Source organism: Triturus cristatus, chromosome 3_1 (assembly GCF_964204655.1).
Source record: "Triturus cristatus chromosome 3_1, aTriCri1.1, whole genome shotgun sequence".
In the NCBI taxonomy this organism is placed as follows: domain Eukaryota; kingdom Metazoa; phylum Chordata; class Amphibia; order Caudata; family Salamandridae; genus Triturus; species Triturus cristatus.
In genome coordinates, this window is record NC_140583.1 from 217,542,271 (window position 1) to 217,562,946 (window position 20,676).

At 41.8% G+C, this 20,676-nt stretch overlaps 1 protein-coding gene across 5 annotated transcripts in view; it reads right to left on the reverse strand.

Annotated features, from left to right (window-relative positions):
* Positions 1-20,676, reverse strand: part of BNIP2 (BCL2 interacting protein 2) — a 204,630-nt gene that overhangs the window by 109,028 nt on the left and 74,926 nt on the right. For all 5 annotated transcript variants that reach the window (XM_085643699.1, XM_085643701.1, XM_085643700.1 and 2 more), the window contains exons 4-5: positions 8,059-8,126; positions 4,812-4,994 (exon numbers count right to left, since the gene is read on the reverse strand). In XM_085643699.1, the coding sequence (XP_085499825.1) occupies positions 4,812-4,994; positions 8,059-8,126 (251 nt within the window). The remainder of the gene's footprint in view (positions 1-4,811; positions 4,995-8,058; positions 8,127-20,676) is intronic.

Sequence of the window (20,676 nt, forward strand, 5' to 3'; positions counted from 1 at the left end):
TTAGTATCGAATTTAGGCCTTGAATCAGCAGCTGAAAGGATCGGTCCCCGAACAGAAGACCGGAAACATTGACAACTGGGGGAGGTCAGGAACCCCTCCGGGAACATACCCGTGATGGCATAAAAGTTTAGACGGTTTTAAAGCAAAGAACTCCTGCCTCGTGTAGGCCATCCTAGTATTCTCCCGGTCGTTGTAGTCTGTCCTTCCGCCATCCAGCCCGTTCTTAGCGCGGACGGGCGCAGACGGGCTGGACTCTGGCGTGAATACGGCGCACACGCTGCGCGAACACGCTGCGCGTCAGCATGACAGAGATATATATGGCTCGAACCAGAACCACCTGCCAGCTGGAGCGCTACGTCGCGTCTGTTCCTGCCAGCCTCCCCTATCCAAAATGGCGCCGAGAATGCAAGAGAGGGCGCAGAACGCGCTGGGGGTAACAAGCTAAAGCAGCGGTGAGGGCCCGATTTAGAATGCAGGTGAGAGTAACCTTTTAAAAACAGGGAAGAATAACCAAATAATTATTACACAAATACTAAATGGGGTACTTTTAAAAATACAATCCGCGCCTAAATATCCAAGCGCAGCGCTTAGAAATGAGCAGCCTTGAAGCTCCATATGGTGATTATGGTGGTGATTGCTTTGCAGGGTATAGATCTGGATCATTATCTAATGGATGGTCAATGGTGTAATCATTTCATGGATCTACAGGTAAATGTGTGTTCGTCATCATTATCATCCCCTACAGGTTGTGTATGGGGAGATCCTTGAGGTGTTATGTGTAAAGGATCTAGAATTGGCAAATATGGAGAAGATGGTGGAGGGGACTGTGGGGTAGGATAAGCAGGACAGGTAGCCATGTCTTTCTTCTTTAGAGGAATGGTATAGGCAGGGTTCTCTGAAGGAAGTTTCCCTTTGGCTAGTGTCTTAGCCAAAATGTGTTCTGCATCAGGACTGATATAAATTTTATTTTGTTTAGGATCCAATTCGTCTTTAAAAAGTTCTAAAATTAGTTCTGGAGTCTCGGAGAGGTTGCCCTTCGATTTATGCACCTTAATCTTCGTTGTCAAGATAATCTTTGCTTTAGGAGGTGTAGGTTTCGGCTCCCAAGCATGCTTCTCTTTTGAAGCAGAGGGTTTCGGCTCCGAACCAGATTTGTCCTTCGAAACCGAGGGTTTTGGCCGACTCAGTCCTAAGCAAGAAGGCATGACGGGGCGTCGGAAACATTGACTCAGTGCCGACCTTGGCCAGAAGAACTATCAATGAAAGGCTCAGAAGGCAGAGGTGGTGCCATAGCCTTATGCTTTTGGGAAGAGGTTTTGGGGGTCGGGCTAAAGAGTCTTTGGTACTCACAGAACCCTGCGGGAGGCACGTCTTCGGACTCCAAGTCGATCTCCAGTTCAGAATCGAGCTTTGGAATAGAGAAGGACTCTTCTTCTGTCGTGGACACTTCTACCTCTTCATGTTCGGATTGCGCACTGAGGGGAACCCGAAGAACTGTTTGAAACTGGAGCGCAGCAATACACGTCCGAATCCGATGGGGGAAAAAACAATCCAACAATGGAGTCGATGCCCATGCGCACTATCAACGAAAGGAGGAGTCACATTTTTTTTTTATAGTCGGAAAGGTTTTTTTTTATTTAAAGGGTTTAGGGTGTGTATGGGTTTTTGGGTGGCTAGGGTAATCTTAGGGTTTAGGGTGGGTATGGGTTTTGGGGTGGCAAGGGCAATTTTTGGGTTTAGGGTGGGTATGGGGTGGCAAGGGTACTGTTAAGGTTCAGGTTGCGTATGAGTTTTGAGGTGACATGGGTAACGTCAAGGTTTAGGTTGCGTATGGGTTTTGAGGTGACAAGGGTAATTTTATGGTGGGTATTGGTTTTGGGGTGGTAAGGGCATTTTTGGTATGGGTCTAGAAGTGGCAAGGGCAATTTTAGGGTGGGTATAGGTTTTTGGGTGGCAAGGGCAATTTAGGGGGGGGGTATGAGTTGATGGGGAGAGGGGTTTTAAGGATATATATATATATATATATATATATATATATACACACACAAAAAAAAAAAGTGTTTATACCTTTCAGCAAGCATACACCTTTACCGAGCATGCTTGTATCATGAAAATGTAAGTATTTTACAGGAAAATATAAAGTCTTTATTTATACATAGTAAAATACTTATAATTGCTTGTAAAACCTTTACCACTTGTGCTTTTACAATGAAATGCGTGGTAAAGGCATATGCGTGGTAAAGGCATATGCGTGGTAAAGGCATATGCGTGGTAAAGGCTATGCGTGGTAAAGGCTATGCGTGGTAAAGGCTATGCGTGGTAAAGGCTATGCGTGGTAAAGGCTATGCGTGGTAAAGGCTATGCGTGGTAATGGCTATGCGTGGTAATGGCATTCGCGTTGTAACCGGCGCCTTGTTATGGCATGTGTTACAATGGAATGCGTGATTCCATCATACATTCACTTTTATTTACTATTATGCAAAAAAATGTTGAGGAATCTTTCAATGCTTTCTTCAAATTATTATTTGAGTTCGAAATCAGTGCACATAAGTACACAACTGTTTCCCAGTCAAATGTTTTACGGCTCTAACTCTCTCAAGATTTTTGTAGTTTTTACGACCTATAAAATAATCAATATCCATTTTTTACAATGTATTTATTTTTTGTAAAGCAAAGCATGCATGCGCTTTGAGGTCAATCACACTATGTACCATGAACATTTTTAAGGTTGATTTTCTCATGGAGTGCAAACCTTGGATTTGCAGTTTATTCTTATGCACAGCTTGACCCTCTTTTAAAGGCTGATTCTATATGGAGGGCGAACCTCCTTTTCAGGTAGCTCTTCCAACAGAGTCGATCCTCTTTTGTTTAAGAAAAATGGTATGTCCTTCATAGTGGTCTTGGACCTACGGATTACAAGCTGTTAGATTTCCATAATTGAAAATGCTGAAGAACTGCGGCCTTCCTCCTATGTTTAGAAACTGGTTTGAACTCCGGTCTCCTCATTCATGTCAATTATAATGGGCAGCTCCCTATATATACACAGTTCTTCCTAACCCTTTTAAGTGTGCTCTCCAAATCCTTCCTTGAAAGTGCCACTAAGGAGACTCAGACTGTCGGGTGAAAACATCGGAATGCAATTCACATCTCCTTTAGAAACAAAATTGTTTTCTTACACAAAAGTCTTTATTCGTACTACGTTTTGCCTCAGTCCCAGGACAAGCAGAGGGCGCAGGTCTCCTGGACGTTTTTCCAGGGCTAGCTAACGTTAGAGAAAGGACAGAATTTAAAAGTTAGTATATGACATAATTAACAACCTGTCTCCTCCACATCCCTCATCAAGTTCTTGCTAAACGACTGGAATGCTGCAGCTTAAAGATCATGGCAAAATACTGTAAATGTATGTCTAAAAGTTGGGTCTGTATCTCCAACTGATCTGGTGTCCTAAAGGTTGTGTCACCCTTTGATGCCAAACTTTTCCCAGGGTGCATAGTTTTTTGGTCTTGAGCCACTAGTTGCAAGCTGCACCATACTAAAGAGGAGCAAATAAGGCTGCCAATGGTCTGGGGTTGCTTGTGCTCCGTTCAGAGGGACCAGGCCTCGCAGTTCATCCTGGACTGTTCCAAACAGAGCAGGGCAAAGACTGGTTTGCATTCCTGTCTGAGGTGGCATTGTGGGCAAAAAAGAACAGTGGACTGGATTACAGCTCAGAGTAAGTACTAGAAGCTGTAATTCAAGTAATCCACACATCACATTTTTGTTCTGCCTAGTGTGATGGACTAAGTGTGACTGGTACACCCACAGATGGGTCCGGTGCTTAATATGCCACAGGACTAAAGCTTCACCCTACTGAAGAAGACAAAATGAGTTGAAAATGGCCTGGGGTTGCACTTGGAGGGACATGGCCTGATAGTTTGGGCTGGGCTGTTTGTATTGTAGAAGACCTAAGATGGATTTGTATACAGCTGGTTCCTGTTTAAGGTGGAATGGTGGGTCAAAAAGGACTGGATTGCAGCCAATAGAAGTCACCAGTGGCCAAGTTAATTCAAGTAAATCACCTATCACTTTTTCGTTTCATTGCAAGAGCACTTGCAAACCATTCTAAATCTGAATTAAATAAATCTGAGGAACTCTCGGTGTTCCTGTACTTTATGGGTTTCACAGACGACATAACATTCATAAACCAGCAGTGGATTGCAAGACAGTGAATATCGGAATATACAACGCATGTGCTGCAAATCTACTACTAGTATGAACCAAGGAGCACTGGTATCACCTCACACACCAATACACTGGATGAAGAAGCTGAAACGAAAGACAAGTAGGAAGGGCAATGTGGCTACAAGACTTCACAATAAGTAATAACCTTAACTGTAAGAGTGCAGCCCAACAACCAAATGTTCAACAAACCATTGAAAGATTGCTTTAAAATGTGCCAAGATTAAAAACGGAGGTATGTGCAGCGAGTGACAAATACCAGATAGTTAAACTACAATTAAATCTATCCCACAATGTATTAACAACTAGAATGAGCACCCTACTCCTATCCTCATTTTTCCTTTCCATGGTAATAATTGACAATGGGATTACGCTGAAACTATATATCAGCCATATAAGCCATGTGATGTCATAATTCTTCCCAATAAATAAACACGTCATTCAAATGCGTATACAGAAAAGTGCTGTGAAGTTTTCAGGGAGCAATAATAGTGGCAACATAGAAAACTTCTTAAATACATTTTCACGCAAGGACTCACTGAGAAATACAATTTTGCAATTAATAGCATACATTAAATATATGAAATACTCACCTTCCCATTCAAACTCGTTACTGTTCTCTGAAGGAGTATCCACGTCATCTAAATCAAGCTCTCCACTCTCCTCCAAGTCCTCTGAGAGAATGGAGCCATCACTGCGATCCAGTGTTAAGCTTATATTTGGAGCGGACAATTTCTTTTTGGCCTTATTTCCATGTACTTCCAAAGAGTTTGGATCTTGAAAAAGGTGAAAAGATGCCATAATTTGCAATGTCTCTGCTGCTTTAAATATAAACATCCAAATAATCACTTTAGACTCAAAATTAACTCTCAGGAAAAATATTTGTGTTAGTGTAGAGTGAAATAATGTTGGGATTGAATGCTATGAATGACTAGCACAAAAACTATTTCACCGACCCCAAAATTAACAAGTGAAGGACGAGTATAGTAAGAGTCAAAGAAAAAGTTACTTCCATGACGGATGATTAACTAACTTGTGAGTCATTATCTTTAAGACTAGATTCATAGATTGAATTCGTATTCATTAATAGCAAAAAATTTAAATAAATTAGTTACTTACCTGTCACTCTAGCTTTCCAGCATTTGTATCTTTCATATATTCACATGCTTCTTTTCCAGTTGTGGGGCTGGGAATCCATGGTAATCTTAAGTAGCAGTAAACAGTGTTAAAATGGCCTTAGTTCAGCAGCAAGTGTTTTTTAGTAGCAAATTGATCTAATTTGAAGCAGCCCAAATTTCAGTCAGTGAGATTGAATTTCTAGCTCTCCTAATCCCACTCGAGCCCACAATAGCTCAGATTTCATAGCACAAAGTGTGAGAAGAGTAAATAATAAATTACCCTCAGACCGGGGAGGAGGGAGGGCAGATGTGAATGCATGAAAGGCACCAATGTTAGAAAACTGAAGTTATAGGTATGGAACTATTGTCTTCTCCAGCACTGAATTCTTCAGATATTCACATGCTTGAATCAGAAGAGTAAACAGTACATCATCATAATAACTACGAGAAAGTGGGTAGCACGCTCGCCTTAACTGAAATAGATTTTGGAGGACCCTGCTGAGTTGGCTTCAGCGAGGCAGTAGTGCTTCTTGAACGTGTGCTTGCTCCTCCAGGTAGCTACACAGCAGATGTCTAGAAACGGTACACTGGTGTAGAGTGTAGCAGTCGTAGACATGCTTCTTTTAGAATGTGCCCTCACTCTACCCTGTTATGGATGCTTGGCTTTGCTGTAGCAAAAGGTGCACGCTGAGAGCCAATGTGCAATTTTCTGATCGGACATGTGTCAATGGGTTCCTGATCGAATGAAAGAAACAGCTGGTCTGAAGAGCGGATGTCCTTGGTATGGTCTATATAGAACTTAATGTATCTGTGCATGTCTAAACAGTGCAATGATCTCTGTTAACTTTGTTGAAATCAGGAAGGATGACCGTAGAATGAAAGGGTCAGTTACATGCATTTAGGGTTGGTTCGCAAGATGATTTTGTCCCTAGTGAATCACGAAAGGGGTCTTTGACAGCGAATGCCTGCATCTCACCTACCCACCTTGCAGATGTAGTCACTAGAAGCACTGTTATCCCACAGATTAACTTTAGGTGTGCCTTATGGATGGGCTTGGACGGAAAGCACATCAGCTGATCCAGGACAGTGTTCAATTCCTATGATACTGGAAGGAGCCATACAGGTGGAAATAGTCCTTTTATAAACTGTTTTATGAGTTGAGGGAATAGAGTGAATCAGGAGTCTTTTGTTCATCGAATCCTTGATATTGACGATTGATGGATTCGGACTGATGAGTATTTCCGACCACACTTTGCTAGGTCCAACAAGCATGGCAATATTTTGTGAGGATATAGAATGTGTGAGTAAAAACCTTGGGATTTGCACCAGAGACAAAACTTTTCTACTTGGCGCTACATGCCCTCGTGGTAGCTGGGGCTCATGCCAGCACCAAGACATTTCTCCATCATGTCGGCAAATCCAAGTAACCAAACTCAAAGTGTTCAGGTACCACACTGTCAGGTTGAGTGACCGAGTTGTGATGGAGTATCTCTATGTTTGAAGACGAGCCTGGAGTACGTTTTCATGATATCGGAAGTAGTGCAGATATTTGCAGAAGTTTGTCGAACCAGTACTGGCGTGGACAGGTCAGAGCAATGAGGATCAGGGTACAGTGATCCGTCTTCGCCCTCTCCTCAGTACCCTGGGCATCAGGTGAAACGGAGGAAATGCGAATCAAAGATGCTGGCCCATCTGATTGAAAGGGCATTGCCCTAGTTCCCACAATCTGCTGGCGTAGCAGAAGCATTTTCTGTTGTGCCAAGGTGGCAAACAAAGTGTGTGGCTGGCTAGTTTGGGTAAGCGAATGGGGTGCGGTTGGCGAAGGGCTCGTGCGTGTAGGGTGTGGGAAAGTGCATGAGAAATTGGAGGAGGGGAATGTGAATGCTCCTGTGGCTGGGGTTGAGAAAACAGAGGAGAAGTGCAGGGTGGGGAGAGGACTAGGTTTCCTGGTGCTGGGCCTGAGCCAGGCAAAGAGGAGCTCGCCTTTGGTGCGCCAGGGGGAGCGTTTGTGCTGTGACCACCATTAAGTAGGTCTTGAGAGGGGGAGGAGTGCAGAGGGTGGTGGGTGGTGAGAGATGGATGATGGAAAAAGAAGTCCTCTTGCTTGGCTTCTTCTCTTAAAGACGGTCACGGCAGGAAACCAGTGATATCACTTTGTATGCAGATGGATGATGGGAAATTCAGTCATGACACTTCCTGTGCAGATGGATGGTGGGAAATCAATCAGTATGTACAAAATGAACATACACATAAACACATACATATGTATATACATACACACACACACATGTACATACGAATTCCATTTCATTATTCAAACCTGAAAAAGGAACACTTGAGGATTCCTGTAAAGCAGCCATGTGTTGGTTTATATGTTTTGTTATAGGTTTTATTAAGTACACTTCCACCCTTACAAGTGGCGAGGCACTGTAAATAAGGCAACACTAAGGGGGTGGAAGCGAATGATTAGACATAGATCCAGAACTTCTGTGCTTTCCTGAAATGCAGCAAATTCTGCAAAGTACACAAAAAAATAACAGTTACACAATTTAGATCCAAGGTTTCAGAAGAAGGAAGACATGAGATGAATGAAGGGACCAGCCCGGAACATACCATGAGAACATGTTTCTAATATGGTGGGGCCCATGTATTTCAAGTTTGGGCATGAAATAACAACCCACACTCTTTGATAAAATATTAAATCCCTTAAAAAAATTCTTACCAGAATGGCTTTCTATTCCAGATGCAGCTAGAAAATCATCCTCTATCTGGTCATCCTCTGGCAACGGCCTATACATAAACAAATAAGCATAGGTAAATTAAACAGCACATTAGCAGTTTTTTTAAACAAATGATAGGCCATATTCAATGGCACGCAAGCATATCTTGGAAAGATACCTGCCAGCCAACAACAGTGAGTGATTAAAGCAGGAAATGCATAGTTATGCAGAGTACAAAAGGACAATGCAGGGTACTATCAGCAGACAGCCCTCTGCCCATACAGAAAAAATACTTGCTCACTTACAGTCATAGTTCTGCACTGCAGGCATCTTCACTGAAGTCATATGTTATAATAGTTTCCCGCTACATGTGGGGAGTCCTGAATACTTTAATCAAACATAGCCATCCACCTACCTATCTGTCTTGTTTATGCATCTAAATATATATATATATATATATATATATATATATATTTATATTTAAATTTATATATTACCTACTGGCGGTCGCCAGTAGGTAGTTATAGTTAGGACCCCTTTTCCATAGGAAATCCGCAACATTCTATTTTGAATAACTTTGGCGCCGGTCGACGAATCCTCGCGAATTTCTCAAAATAGGTGGGGCGCTACGCTCCACTCCTACCCTGAAAGTCTCGGGGGGGGATACGTCAAGCGGGGGCGGAGATAAAAGGGGGGTCCCAAAACGCGTTTTTCCCATGCTTTTTTCCATAGGACCTTTAGAACGAGCTACAGCCCGAACGGCTGAACAGAATTACTAGAAATTTGGCAGAGAGGTAGTCCCTATGTCAAGGAAGTGCCTTTTGTAGGTTTGGTGTAAATCTGTTCAGTAGATTCTGAGAAAATAGCCTTTAAATCAATATATATATCTGAGCCCGCTTACGGTACGCTTACCGTACGCTTACGGTAAGCTTACGGTACGCGTACGGTGGCGTGCGCGAGCGCGAATCTGATTGGCTCTTAGATCTTAGTAAACATTCGAATCGGCCGAAACCAGGAAGCGGCGTCCGCCATTTTGTCTCTCGCACTGAGTGTTATTTATCAAACATGATGCCAAAAAACATGTTACGGGGCTGTTTTGACAACTCCCTCCCACATAGTCATGTTGAGGGAGTCCCCAAACATCCCCCAAGAGCAAAAACGGTTTTATTTTTTTTTCGGCAATTTCGCCGAGTACGCTTACCGTACGCTTACGGTAAGCGTACGGTAAAAAATAGAAATAAAAAAAACACTATCTACACTTACCCCACCCCCTGTGCTTTTGGTGGCCGTAGGCCACCAAATGTACAGGGCTTATTAAATCAGTAAAAAAACTATATTTTGGCAACATGAAATTATAAAATCGAAATAAAAAAAACACTATCCACATTGACCCCACCCCCTGTGCTTTTGGTGGCCGAAGGCCACCAAATGTACAGGGCTTATTAAAGTTGATAAAAACCGTGCACGGAACGCACTGCGTTAAGTGGGCGCGCACGCCTCGAATGGCGTAAAGTAACTTAGCATTTAAAAAACCGTACAAATTCACTGAAAAAACCATAGGTTTCACACACATTATAGTTAGGAATTAGCATTTAAAAAACCTTGCAAATTCACTGAAAAAACCATAGGTTTCACACATGTTATAGTTAGCGGAAATTTTACTGATAAAAAACCAATGAAATTGCCCCGTTATAGTTAGTGCTGGCAACTATAACTCACGCGACCGCAATCTTCTGCTGATGACATATGTGTCTTTATGAAAAAAAAATATTTGTAATAGATGTATAGCTAAAAATGTATGGAAGAAGACATGGGCAAATAAGTGTCTAAATACAGTATTAGCATCAGCAGAGGATTGCGGTCGCGTGAGTTATAGTTGCCAGCACTAACTATAACGGGGCAATTTCATTGGTTTTTTATCAGTAAAATTTCCGCTAACTATAACATGTGTGAAACCTATGGTTTTTTCAGTGAATATGTGAATATATATATATATATATATATATATATATATATATATATATATATATATTTATTACCTACTGGCGGTCGCCAGTAGGTAGTTATAGTTAGGACCCCTTTTGCATAGGAAATCCGCAACATTCTATGTTGAATAACTTTGGCGCCGGTCGACGAATCCTCGCGAATTTCTCAAAATAGGTGGGGCGCTACGCTCCGCTCCTACCCTGAAAGTCTCGGGGGGATTCGTCAAGCGGGGGCTGAGATAAAAGGGGGGTCCCAAAACGCGTTTTTCCCATGCATTTTTCCATAGGACCTTTAGACAGGGCTACAGCCCGAACGGCTGAACAGAATTACTAGAAATTTGGCAGAGAGGTAGTCCTCAGGTCAAGGAAGTGCCTTTTGTAGGTTTGGTGTAAATCTGTTCAGTAGATTCTGAGAAAATAGCCTTTAAATCAATATATATATCTGAGCCAGCTTACGGTACGCTTACCGTAAGCTTACCGTACGCGTAAGGTGGCGTGCGCGAGCGCGATTCTGATTGGCTCTTAGATCTTAGTAAACATTCCAAACAGCCGAAACCAGGAAGCGGCGGCCGCCATTTTCTCTCTCGCACTGAGAGCTAGGTTGTTAAATAAAACCAATAAACATGTAAAGGGGCTGTTTAGACAGCTCCCACACACATAGCCATGTTGAGGGAGTCCCCAAAGACCCCCCAAGGCCAAAAATGCAATTTTTATTTTTTCGCTAATTTCGCCGATTACGCTAACCGTACGCGTACGGTAAAAAATGTTAAAAAAAAACACTATCCACATTCACCCCACCCCCTGTGCATTTGTTGGCCGCAGGCCACCAAATGTGCAGGGCTTATTAGAGGTGTGAAAAACCACAATATTTTAAACAAAAATAATAAAAGAAAAAATTAACACTCTCTCCACCCCACTTATAAAAATTACGAAAAATTAAAATATTACCTTTCAAAACGAAGTGCATCATATGTCCTCCATGTGCGCACGGTGCGCGAAGCGCATCGCGCGTACATGGCCCATCTAGCGTAACGTGGGCACGCGGTGCGCGTAGCGCACCGCGCGTGCACGGCACTAACTGCGTAAAGTGGCCGCGCGGTGCGCGAAGCGCACCGCGTGCTTACTGTGCGCGCACGGTGCGCGAAGCGCACCGTGCGCGCACGGAACGAACTGCGTTAAGTGGGCGCGCACGCCACGAATGGCGTAAAGTAACTTAGCATTTAAAAAACCGAACAAATTCACTGAAAAAACCATAGGTTTCACACACGTTATAGTTAGGAATTAGCATTTAAAAAACCTTGCAAATTCACTGAAAAAAACATAGGTTTCACACATGTTATAGTTAGCGGAAATTTTACTGATAAAAAACCAGTGAAATTCCCCCGTTATAGTTAGTGTAGGCAACTATAACTCACGCGACCGCAATCTTCTGCTGATGACATATGTGTCTTTATGAAAAAAAAATATTTGAAATATATGTATAGCTAAAAATGTATGGAAGAAGACATGGGCAAATAAGTGTCTAAATACAGTATTAGCATCAGCAGGGGATTGCGGTCGCGTGAGTTATAGTTGCCTACACTAACTATAACGGGGGAATTTCACTGGTTTTTTATCAGTAAAATTTCCGCTAACTATAACATGTGTGAAACCTATGGTTTTTTCAGTGAATTTGCAAGGTTTTTTAAATGCTAATTCCTAACTATAACGTGTGTGAAACCTATGGTTTTTTCAGTGAATATATATATATATATATTCAGTGAAAAAACCATAGGTTTCACACATGTTATAGATAGCTGGACATTTTACTGATAAAAAACCAATGAAATTCCCCCGTTATAGTTAGTGCAGGCAACTATAACTCACGCGACCGCAATCCTCTGCTGATGCTAATACTGTATTTAGACAATTATTTGCCCATGTCTTCTTCCATTTAATTTTAGCTATACATATATTACAAATATTTTTTTTTCATAAAGACACATAGGTCATCAGCAGAGGATTGCGGTCGCGTGAGTTATAGTTGCCTGCACTAACTATAACGGGGGAATTTCATTGGTTTTTTATCAGTAAAATGTCCAGCTAACTATAACATGTGTGAAACCTATGGTTTTTTCACTGAATTTGCAAGGCTTTTTAAATGCTAATTCCCAACTATAACGTGTGTGAAACCTATGGTTTTTTCAGTGAATTTGTACGTTTTTTTAAATGCTAAGTTACTTTACGCCATTCGTGGCGTGCGCGCCCACTTAACGCAGTTCGTTCCGTGCGCGCACCGCGCGCCCACTTTACGCAGTTAGTGCCGTGGATGGGCCATGTACGCACGATGCGCTTCGCGCACCGTGCGCACATGGAGGACATATTATGCGCTTCGTTGTGAAAGGTAAGCTTTTACATTTTGTACTCGGATATATGCCATGCACAAATGGTGCCCTTCTGGCACTATTTGCACACGGGGTGGGGAGAGTGTGGATAATTATTTTTTTTAACATTTTTTTTACCGTACGCGTACGGTAAGCGTAATCGGCGATTTTTCGTAAAAAAATAAAAATGAATTTTTGGTCTTGGGGGATCTTTGGGGACACATTCATCAAGGCTAGGTGGTTAGGAGCTGTCTAAACAGTCCCTTTACATGTTTTTTGCCTTTGTTTTTCCTCCCCCCCTCAGAGTGCGAGAGAGAAAATGGCGGCCGCCGCTTCCTGGTTTCGAACGATTCGAATGTTTACTAAGATCTAACAGCCAATCAGAATCGCGCTCGCGCACGGCACCGTACGCGTACGGTAAGCTTACCGTAAGCGCACCGTAAGCTGGCTCAGATATATATATTGCTTTAAATGCTATTTTCTCAGGAACTACTGAACAGATTTACACCAGACCTACAAAAGGCACTTCCTTGACTTGAGGACTACCTCTCTGCCAAATTTCAAGTAACTCTGTTCAGCCGTTCGGGCTGTAGCTGTGTCTAAAGGTCCTATGGAAAAATGCATGGGAAAAACGAGTTTTGGGACCCCCCTTTTATCTCAGCCCCCGCTTGACGAATCCCCCCCGAGACTTTCAGGGTAGGAGCGGAGCGTAGCGCCCCACCTATTTTGAAAATTTCGCGAGGATTCGTCGACCGGCGCCAAAGTTATTCCAAATAGAATGTTGCGGATTTCCTATGGAAACAGGGTCCTAACTATAACTATGTATTGGCAACCGCCAGTAGAATATATATATATATATATATATATATATATATATATATATATATATATATATATATATCTCCCATGCTTGCAGTCTCAAAAGAATCCGTGTCCACGGAAAGCAGAAACCACGCAGATCCAAAGTCAGGCACAATAGTTGTTAATTTATTTTAAAGCCGAGTCTTCACAAACATCTGACGCGTTTCGGGCATCCGCCCTTGCTCACAGACAATCAGTTAAATAAAATGAGCCCATTTTATACATCAAGGCTTTCAATTGGCTGCATTTTTTTCACCATTTTTTTACACCATGTGACATTTAGAAAGTGAAGACACATTACTCAAACTTGGAAAGTCTGTTTTCCAAACAATTCATATTGGACCACATTAAACATGCGGTGCAACTAAATAACAGGTTAAAATCCAAAACCATCAGGCGCAAATAATGTATATGTTCTAACATGATAATTATGCAAAACATATATGAATACGTATCATTATTTAGTATAAAATACATAAAACTCCATAGTCAGTGTTTCAATGATATCCAATCTTAATTGACCGTGCAAATAACGCAATAAAGTGCAAATATTTTAGATTAAAATTCAATATATATACAAATAATGTGCAAATTACGCAATAATATAAACACAAAGAATTGTGCAAATAATGCAAGATTGTCAATAATTCAATATATTTTTTGGATATAAGTACCAAACCATGGAGATGAAGATGCAAAAAATGTCTAAACGCATATAATGCAGTTGGCATGTTAAGATAATGATTATATTGTGCTGAAAAAAGCCTGAGAGTTGAGATATAAAAAATGTTATAAAGCATTGTGAGTGAACTCACTATTATTAATTGTATGGTCTGAACAGACATATCAAAGAGTCTATGTCTAATAAATGAAGTGAAAAAAACACATTTATATATTCCTGAATCATGTAATTAAACACACTAGGAAAAATAAAATTGTGAATATAAAGAAAAAAAGGGATCAAAAATGGAAATTCATAATATATATGCGTGGAAGCAGGCAGGGCAATACACTCCATAGAAATCTTACCATATACAATACATAATGCGAAGTTAAAGAAATACATGTAGATCCTCAGTTGTATTAAGCCCATTAGGGAATATGCTGTCTAGTTTTAAAATAAATTCAGATTCTAATCTTCTAAGCATTTTGTCACGGTCACCCCCTCTCTTGGTTTTAGGAACTGAGGCAATTACAAAATAATTAAGGCATTGTAAATTGTTATTGTGACAAGCCTTGAAATGCCTCGCCACCGGATACGATGCATCATTGTTTACAATGGCACGTAAATGCTGAAGAATCCCAACATGTACTGGTTGCCGGGTACTCCCGACATATCTAAGATCACAGGTACAAGTTAGTACATAGATAGCGAATTCGGTTTTACAAGTAAAAGATCCACGTATAACAAATGGATCTGGGCTGAATGGTGTGCAATATTGGTTGGTGTTTTTACCAAATTTGCACGCTCTACATGTAGAGCAGCGCTTGAACCCCGGCCGGGATTTCAACCACTCTTCTTGTTTTCTGAGCTCGGGAAACTCATGGCAAACTTGGGTCCTTAAAGAGGGTCCCCTCCTGTATGTAATTATTGGCCCATCCGGTAATCTAGGTTTTAAGACCAAATCAGTTTTTAATATCGGCCATCGTTCTTGAACAATGGACCTGATTTGTCTCGCCTGTTTGCTGTAGGCTATAATGAGCTTGGGGGTCTGGCTGTTATTTGTAGAGTCATTATCAACAGAAACATTAGGTGTTGTTAATAATAGTGACTCACGAGTTCTGGCTTCCATTTTAAGAACTGCATCCCTCAAGATAGATTCCCTATAGCCTCTTTGCCTAAATCTTTCCAGAGCTTCAGTAGTACAAATTTTAAGATCATCGGCTTCACTGCAGATCCGTTTGAGCCTCAATAATTCTTCAAACGGAATATTATCGATAACATGTCTAGGATGTGCACTGCTGGCATGAAGAGTATTATTTCCAGCAGTGCTTTTTCGATAAAGTTTAGTGGCCAAATGATTCTGATGTACAAATACTTTAACATCTAAAAAATCAGCTTCACACTCACTGATGGAAGAGGTGAATCTAAGATTTTGCTGATTAGTGTTAAGTGCAGTGACAAAATTGGTCGCACTGGCAGAATCACCACGCCATAAGATAAAAACATCATCAATAAATCGCATCCAAAGTACCACATGCTCTTTGTACATATCATGATGTGTTAGTCTGAGGACATGCTCCTCCCACCAGCCTACATGTAAACATGCATAGCTGGGAGAGAAGCATGCCCCCATCGCCACACCACGCTTCTGAATGTAAATATCATTTCCAAACAGAAAAAAGTTGTTATTAAGACACCAGCTGGGAAGTTCCATCAGTAATTTGTTATGGTTATAACAATTGATCGGCCTTTTGCCCAGGAAAAATTCCAAGGCCTTTAGTCCAGATGCATGGTCAATACTTGTATAAAGCGATTCGATATCTAAGGTGATAAATAGCATATCATCGCTCCAACCAGCATCTTTAATCTTACCAATGAAGTCCCCAGTATCTCTGATGTAAGTAGGAAGACCCTTTACCAAATCCTGCAGGAAGTAGTCGATATATTCAGTCACATGTTCCGCTACTCCTGCAATGGCAGAGATAATAGGTCTCCCAGGCACTGGAACAACTTGTTTGTGGACCTTGGGTAAAAGATATAATTTTGGTAGTAAAGGATGCTCAACATGTAGAAACTCAAATTCCTGTTTGGAAATCATGCCTTCTCTTTTCCATTTCATCAAAAGTTTTTTCAGGACTTCTCTGGCTTCATTGAAGTCCTTGATGGTACTCTTGGAATAGCATGATGGATTATTGAGCTGATTCATTGCTTCCCTGATGTATGTAGGCTTCCTGCGGCCAGATAACCACGTTACCTCCTTTGTCAGCAGTGGCCACAATATATATATATATATATATATATATATATATATATATATATACACATATACACACATATATATATATATATACACACACATACACGACCAAGATCACAGACGTGGTTGAAACGCGTCTGCCTTTTCTGCTGTACTGAATAAACATCCCTGCATGCGATCAAGTGGGCTCATGGAAACTTTGTTGTTCCTCTCTCTTCACGCGGGAAACAAATGAACACACAAGCACCCCTCCCCCCCTCCCCGCAGATTTATTGGAATGGCATAATGCATTTCGGATTAATTCCTTCCTCAGATGCCTTCCCCCAACAAGACAGTGCTGTCAGTGTCCAACTTTTTATGGTGCCTGTTTCGCTACGTTAGGTGAAAGTCTCGCAGTGGGTGTGGCAGAAGTTTGGGCGCCTCAGGTAAGTACCTCCTTCCCATGTGGGCGGCGCTCATGTTCCTGCCAATTACACCAAAAAACCAAGCACCACACCGCCGGTCCTACAAGCCAACATCCTGCCGCTTCTGTGTCTCGTGAAGTTCCGACCTGGAGTTTTGGCCTGGAGTCAGTCTCAACGATTGTTGCTGGATACTTCAGATTGCAGCGGTACTCCAGTTTCCCAAGCTCATTGAAAAGTCCAAATTACCAGTTCACCTGCTACGCTGCTTAAGGATAGGGTGCCAAAGGTGCTTAGTGGCCACGCGCCAAACTATTCAAACCAAGGCCCCACACACGAAAGAAGGACCAGGCACGCAGTGGCTTGCTTAGACCAGCGGATTTATTGGAATGGCATAATGAATTTCGGATTAATTCCTTCCTCAGATGCCTTTCCCCAACAAGACAGTGCTGTCAGTGTCCAACTTTTTATGGCGCCTGTTTTGCTATGATTGGTGAATGTCTCTTGGTGGGCGTGGCAAAAGTTTGGGCGCCTCAGGTAAGTACCTCCTTCCCATACGAGCGGAGCTCATGTTCCTGCCAATTACACCAATGAATCAAGCACCACACCACTGAAAAAAAACCAAAGGGTACAGGGACGCTATAGTTTGGTTCAGATTTTGAAGAAATAAAACCTTAGAAATTCAGCTGTTATTGTTATCTCAAGAAACTATAACTCATGCTAAGGCAACTATAACTCGCACCCTTGCCATGTACAGTTTTCCCATCGATAATTTTTACTACAAATGTTGCAGTGATATTATGAAGGACGTCATATTAGATGTCATGACAGATGTAATGTGAGGGGTAATCAGAAGTGCATGACGAGGGAGATGGTTATAGTTACCTTAGGGAATGAGTTATAGTTTCTTGAGATAACTATAACTGCTGAAATTCTATGGTTGTGCATGTGTAAAATCAGAACCCAACCATGACGATCCTGTAACCTTCCGTTTTTTAGTCAAGTTCTAGGGTTTTTTTTTTTTAATTCTTTTTCGCAACTATATCATTGTAACCTTTGTTTTTTCCATTGGATTTCTACAGTCTACTTAATGCTATTTCCTAAATAGAATGTCCCTGTAAATGCAGTGTGCGAGTGGGTGTGTGAGTGGCTGCATGAGGGTGTGGGTGTGTGGGGGATGGTGTGTGAATTGTGGGTGTGTGGGTGGTGGGTGGTGGGTGTACGAGTGGCTGGGTGAGCAGCTGTATGGGTGTATAAGTGTGTGTGTGTGTGTGTGTGGGTGGGTGTATAAGTGTGTGTGTGTGGGTGTATAAGTGTGTGTGTGTGGGTGGGTGTGTGGGTGGGTGGGTGGGTGGGTGGGTGTATAAGTGTGTGGGTGGGTGGGTGGGTGGGTGGGTGTATAAGTGTGTGTGTGGGTGGATAAGTGTGTGTGTGTGTGTGTGTGAGACAGACTGGCTGTGAAGGTCTGTGAGTGGCTGTGTAGGTCTGTGAGTGGGTGTTTGACTGACTGTGTGGGTCTGCCAGTGGGCATGAGTGGATATGTGGTCACGTGAGTGGTCGTGTGAGTGGATGAATGTATGGGTGTGTGAGTGCAGTGTGGGGGTGTGAGTGGTTTTCTGGGGTGTGAGTGGTTTTGTGGGTGTGAGAGTAGTTGCTGGGTCAATTAGTGGGTGTGTCATTTTTAATTGGGTGTGTGAGTGGTTTTGTGGGACTGAGTGGGCGTGTGAGTAAATGAGTGGGTGTATTAGTGGGTTACTCACACGCTCTCAAAAAAGAATTTTTTTTTGGGACAATTACCTGCCAACTAAGGGTCCCTCACAGACCTCTACATCAGTCACATGGTGTCAGGGTACGTCTACCCTGACCCATTCCATCACTTTTAAATTTCACTTCCCCACTGGAAACAGAGTCCCAATTAACAAAACGGCGGACATAACTTTCCTCTCTGGTTGCAGCCAGCCAAATCATGGCATTGCTATTGGCGCATGGATTTGTGAATCTGCCCACATCCACGTCTAAAGATATAAATGCATCTTTTTACTCCAAAACTACTGAACAGATGTACACCAAATTTTTAAAATGCGCTTTTCTGGACCAAGATCTAGCTTTCTGCCAAATTTGGTGTAACTACGTTCAGCGGTTCCGGCTGTTGCCGTGTCTAAAATCCTGATGGGAAATTGCATGGGGATAATGTATTTTGGGACCTCCCCCTCTTTTTCTCAGCCCCAGCCTGATGGATTACCCCAAAACTTTACAGGCAGCAGACGGACTGTCAAACTACTTTCTAAAATTTCGGGAGATTCGGGAGATTCGTAAAACAGTGCCAACGTTATTAGCAAAACAAAAGACACTTTTCCTATGTAAACTAGGTCTTAAATAGGAATATCTGTTGGCGACGACCAATAGGTACCAAAACTGCATATACACTTACATATTTCTTTCTCTCTCCAAATCTACATCTTAATCTATTCTCAAATCTTCCTATCTAGATATCTAAATCCATATTGCTTATAAACTCTGCTAGAAAAATAGACATTTGAGGTGAGCAGATCTGTCGAGTTGTACGTGTTGTAAAATGTCCTACACAGAAAGGAGTCGCTCTCCACCTAAAAATTTGGAACTACCCAGGGTTCCCTGCTCTTTGTGGCATAATGTATGCCACCCTAAGCCTGAAAGGATATTGTTTTGACTTCTACTGGTCGCCACCTTGTCTCTTAACAATGCTATTCCTCTCTGACAAGCTCTAATAAGAGCAAAACACATCAGAGGTTAGTTTTATTCATGTCATGGCACTTGCTCATCCAATGCTTAACAACTCTACTAGAAAACCAGATATTTGAGGTGAGCATATTTGTAGTGTCATTTCTATATAAAGGAGCTGCTCTACACCTAAAAACACATTACATGTAATGGGAAAACCCTATGTTCCTCAGAACCTGGTTATAGTAGCTGCGTGCTACAATTGGTTCTGATGGGTTTCACAATTGCTTTGTAACAGTAATTTGTATTCAATTTCATCAGGCAAAATAAACCCAAGATACACCACACAGTATACTTATACCAACTTTTATAGATTATGTGAACTTATTATCATAAATATGGCTGCTATACAATCAAATTCATAAAATAGACAACATTTTTAGACAAACCAAAAATAGCGACATAAATAGTGACAGACATGTGCAACACAAATCACATTTCACAACAAAGGGCTTCACGAAATTCATAGTGTTCCGTTTTTTTTTTATAGACCCTCTGTGATGTTTTTACAATAACACATACATCCTGGGTCGAAACATCGACGCACAGCCATTTCACGTCTTGAGTCACTCCCCCATCTAAACAATTGTGAAAGTAATATAGGGCGGGAGATGAACCACACTGAAATCCAAAAAATTGACAGAAATCCAACAGAACCAATTGTAACACGCATCTACGCCTAAAGCACAGCACAAGGGAAAGTTCTTATGGTGGATATAGCATCAATCATTCAATCAGAGAGAAGCATCAGCTTCTTTTGAATATTTGCAAATCAACAGTTTATAAGATCTTCTCTTTACGGTGTTCCATAGCTTCGTGCATTTCTATAGTCACAAATGCAAGGCTACATTATGAGGTCCCTTAAGCAATGCCTGGAAGACTAGTGGTTTCAAAGAGAGAACAAGTGGGACAACAAACTTCATATCAAATGAACTCAAATTTCACTATACTAATCCACCACTAATCCTTTTTGGGTTCCAGAGTAGAGTGCTACTTGCCGAAATGCGCTTAGACGCCTCGTCAGAAGTAGTAAGTGCTACATAAATACTATTACAATACAACATCAATAGCAGCAAACACTCTCTCCTGTGGGTGTAGAAGAAGCACTCTTCTGCAATGTGCATCTTTTCAGCAGGAAACTCAAATGCAAGTGATTGTGAAGGATAAGTCACTCTCAGGGTATGGCGCTCACCCAGGACCTTTCTCTGTGCAAGGTCTTTGGTCAAGAAAGGAGTCTCATCATCCCATGAACTTCTTAGACGTTCAAGCAGTCCAACTGGCGCTCAAGGCCTTCTTACCATCAAAGATGATGAACGGCATTTTTCATTC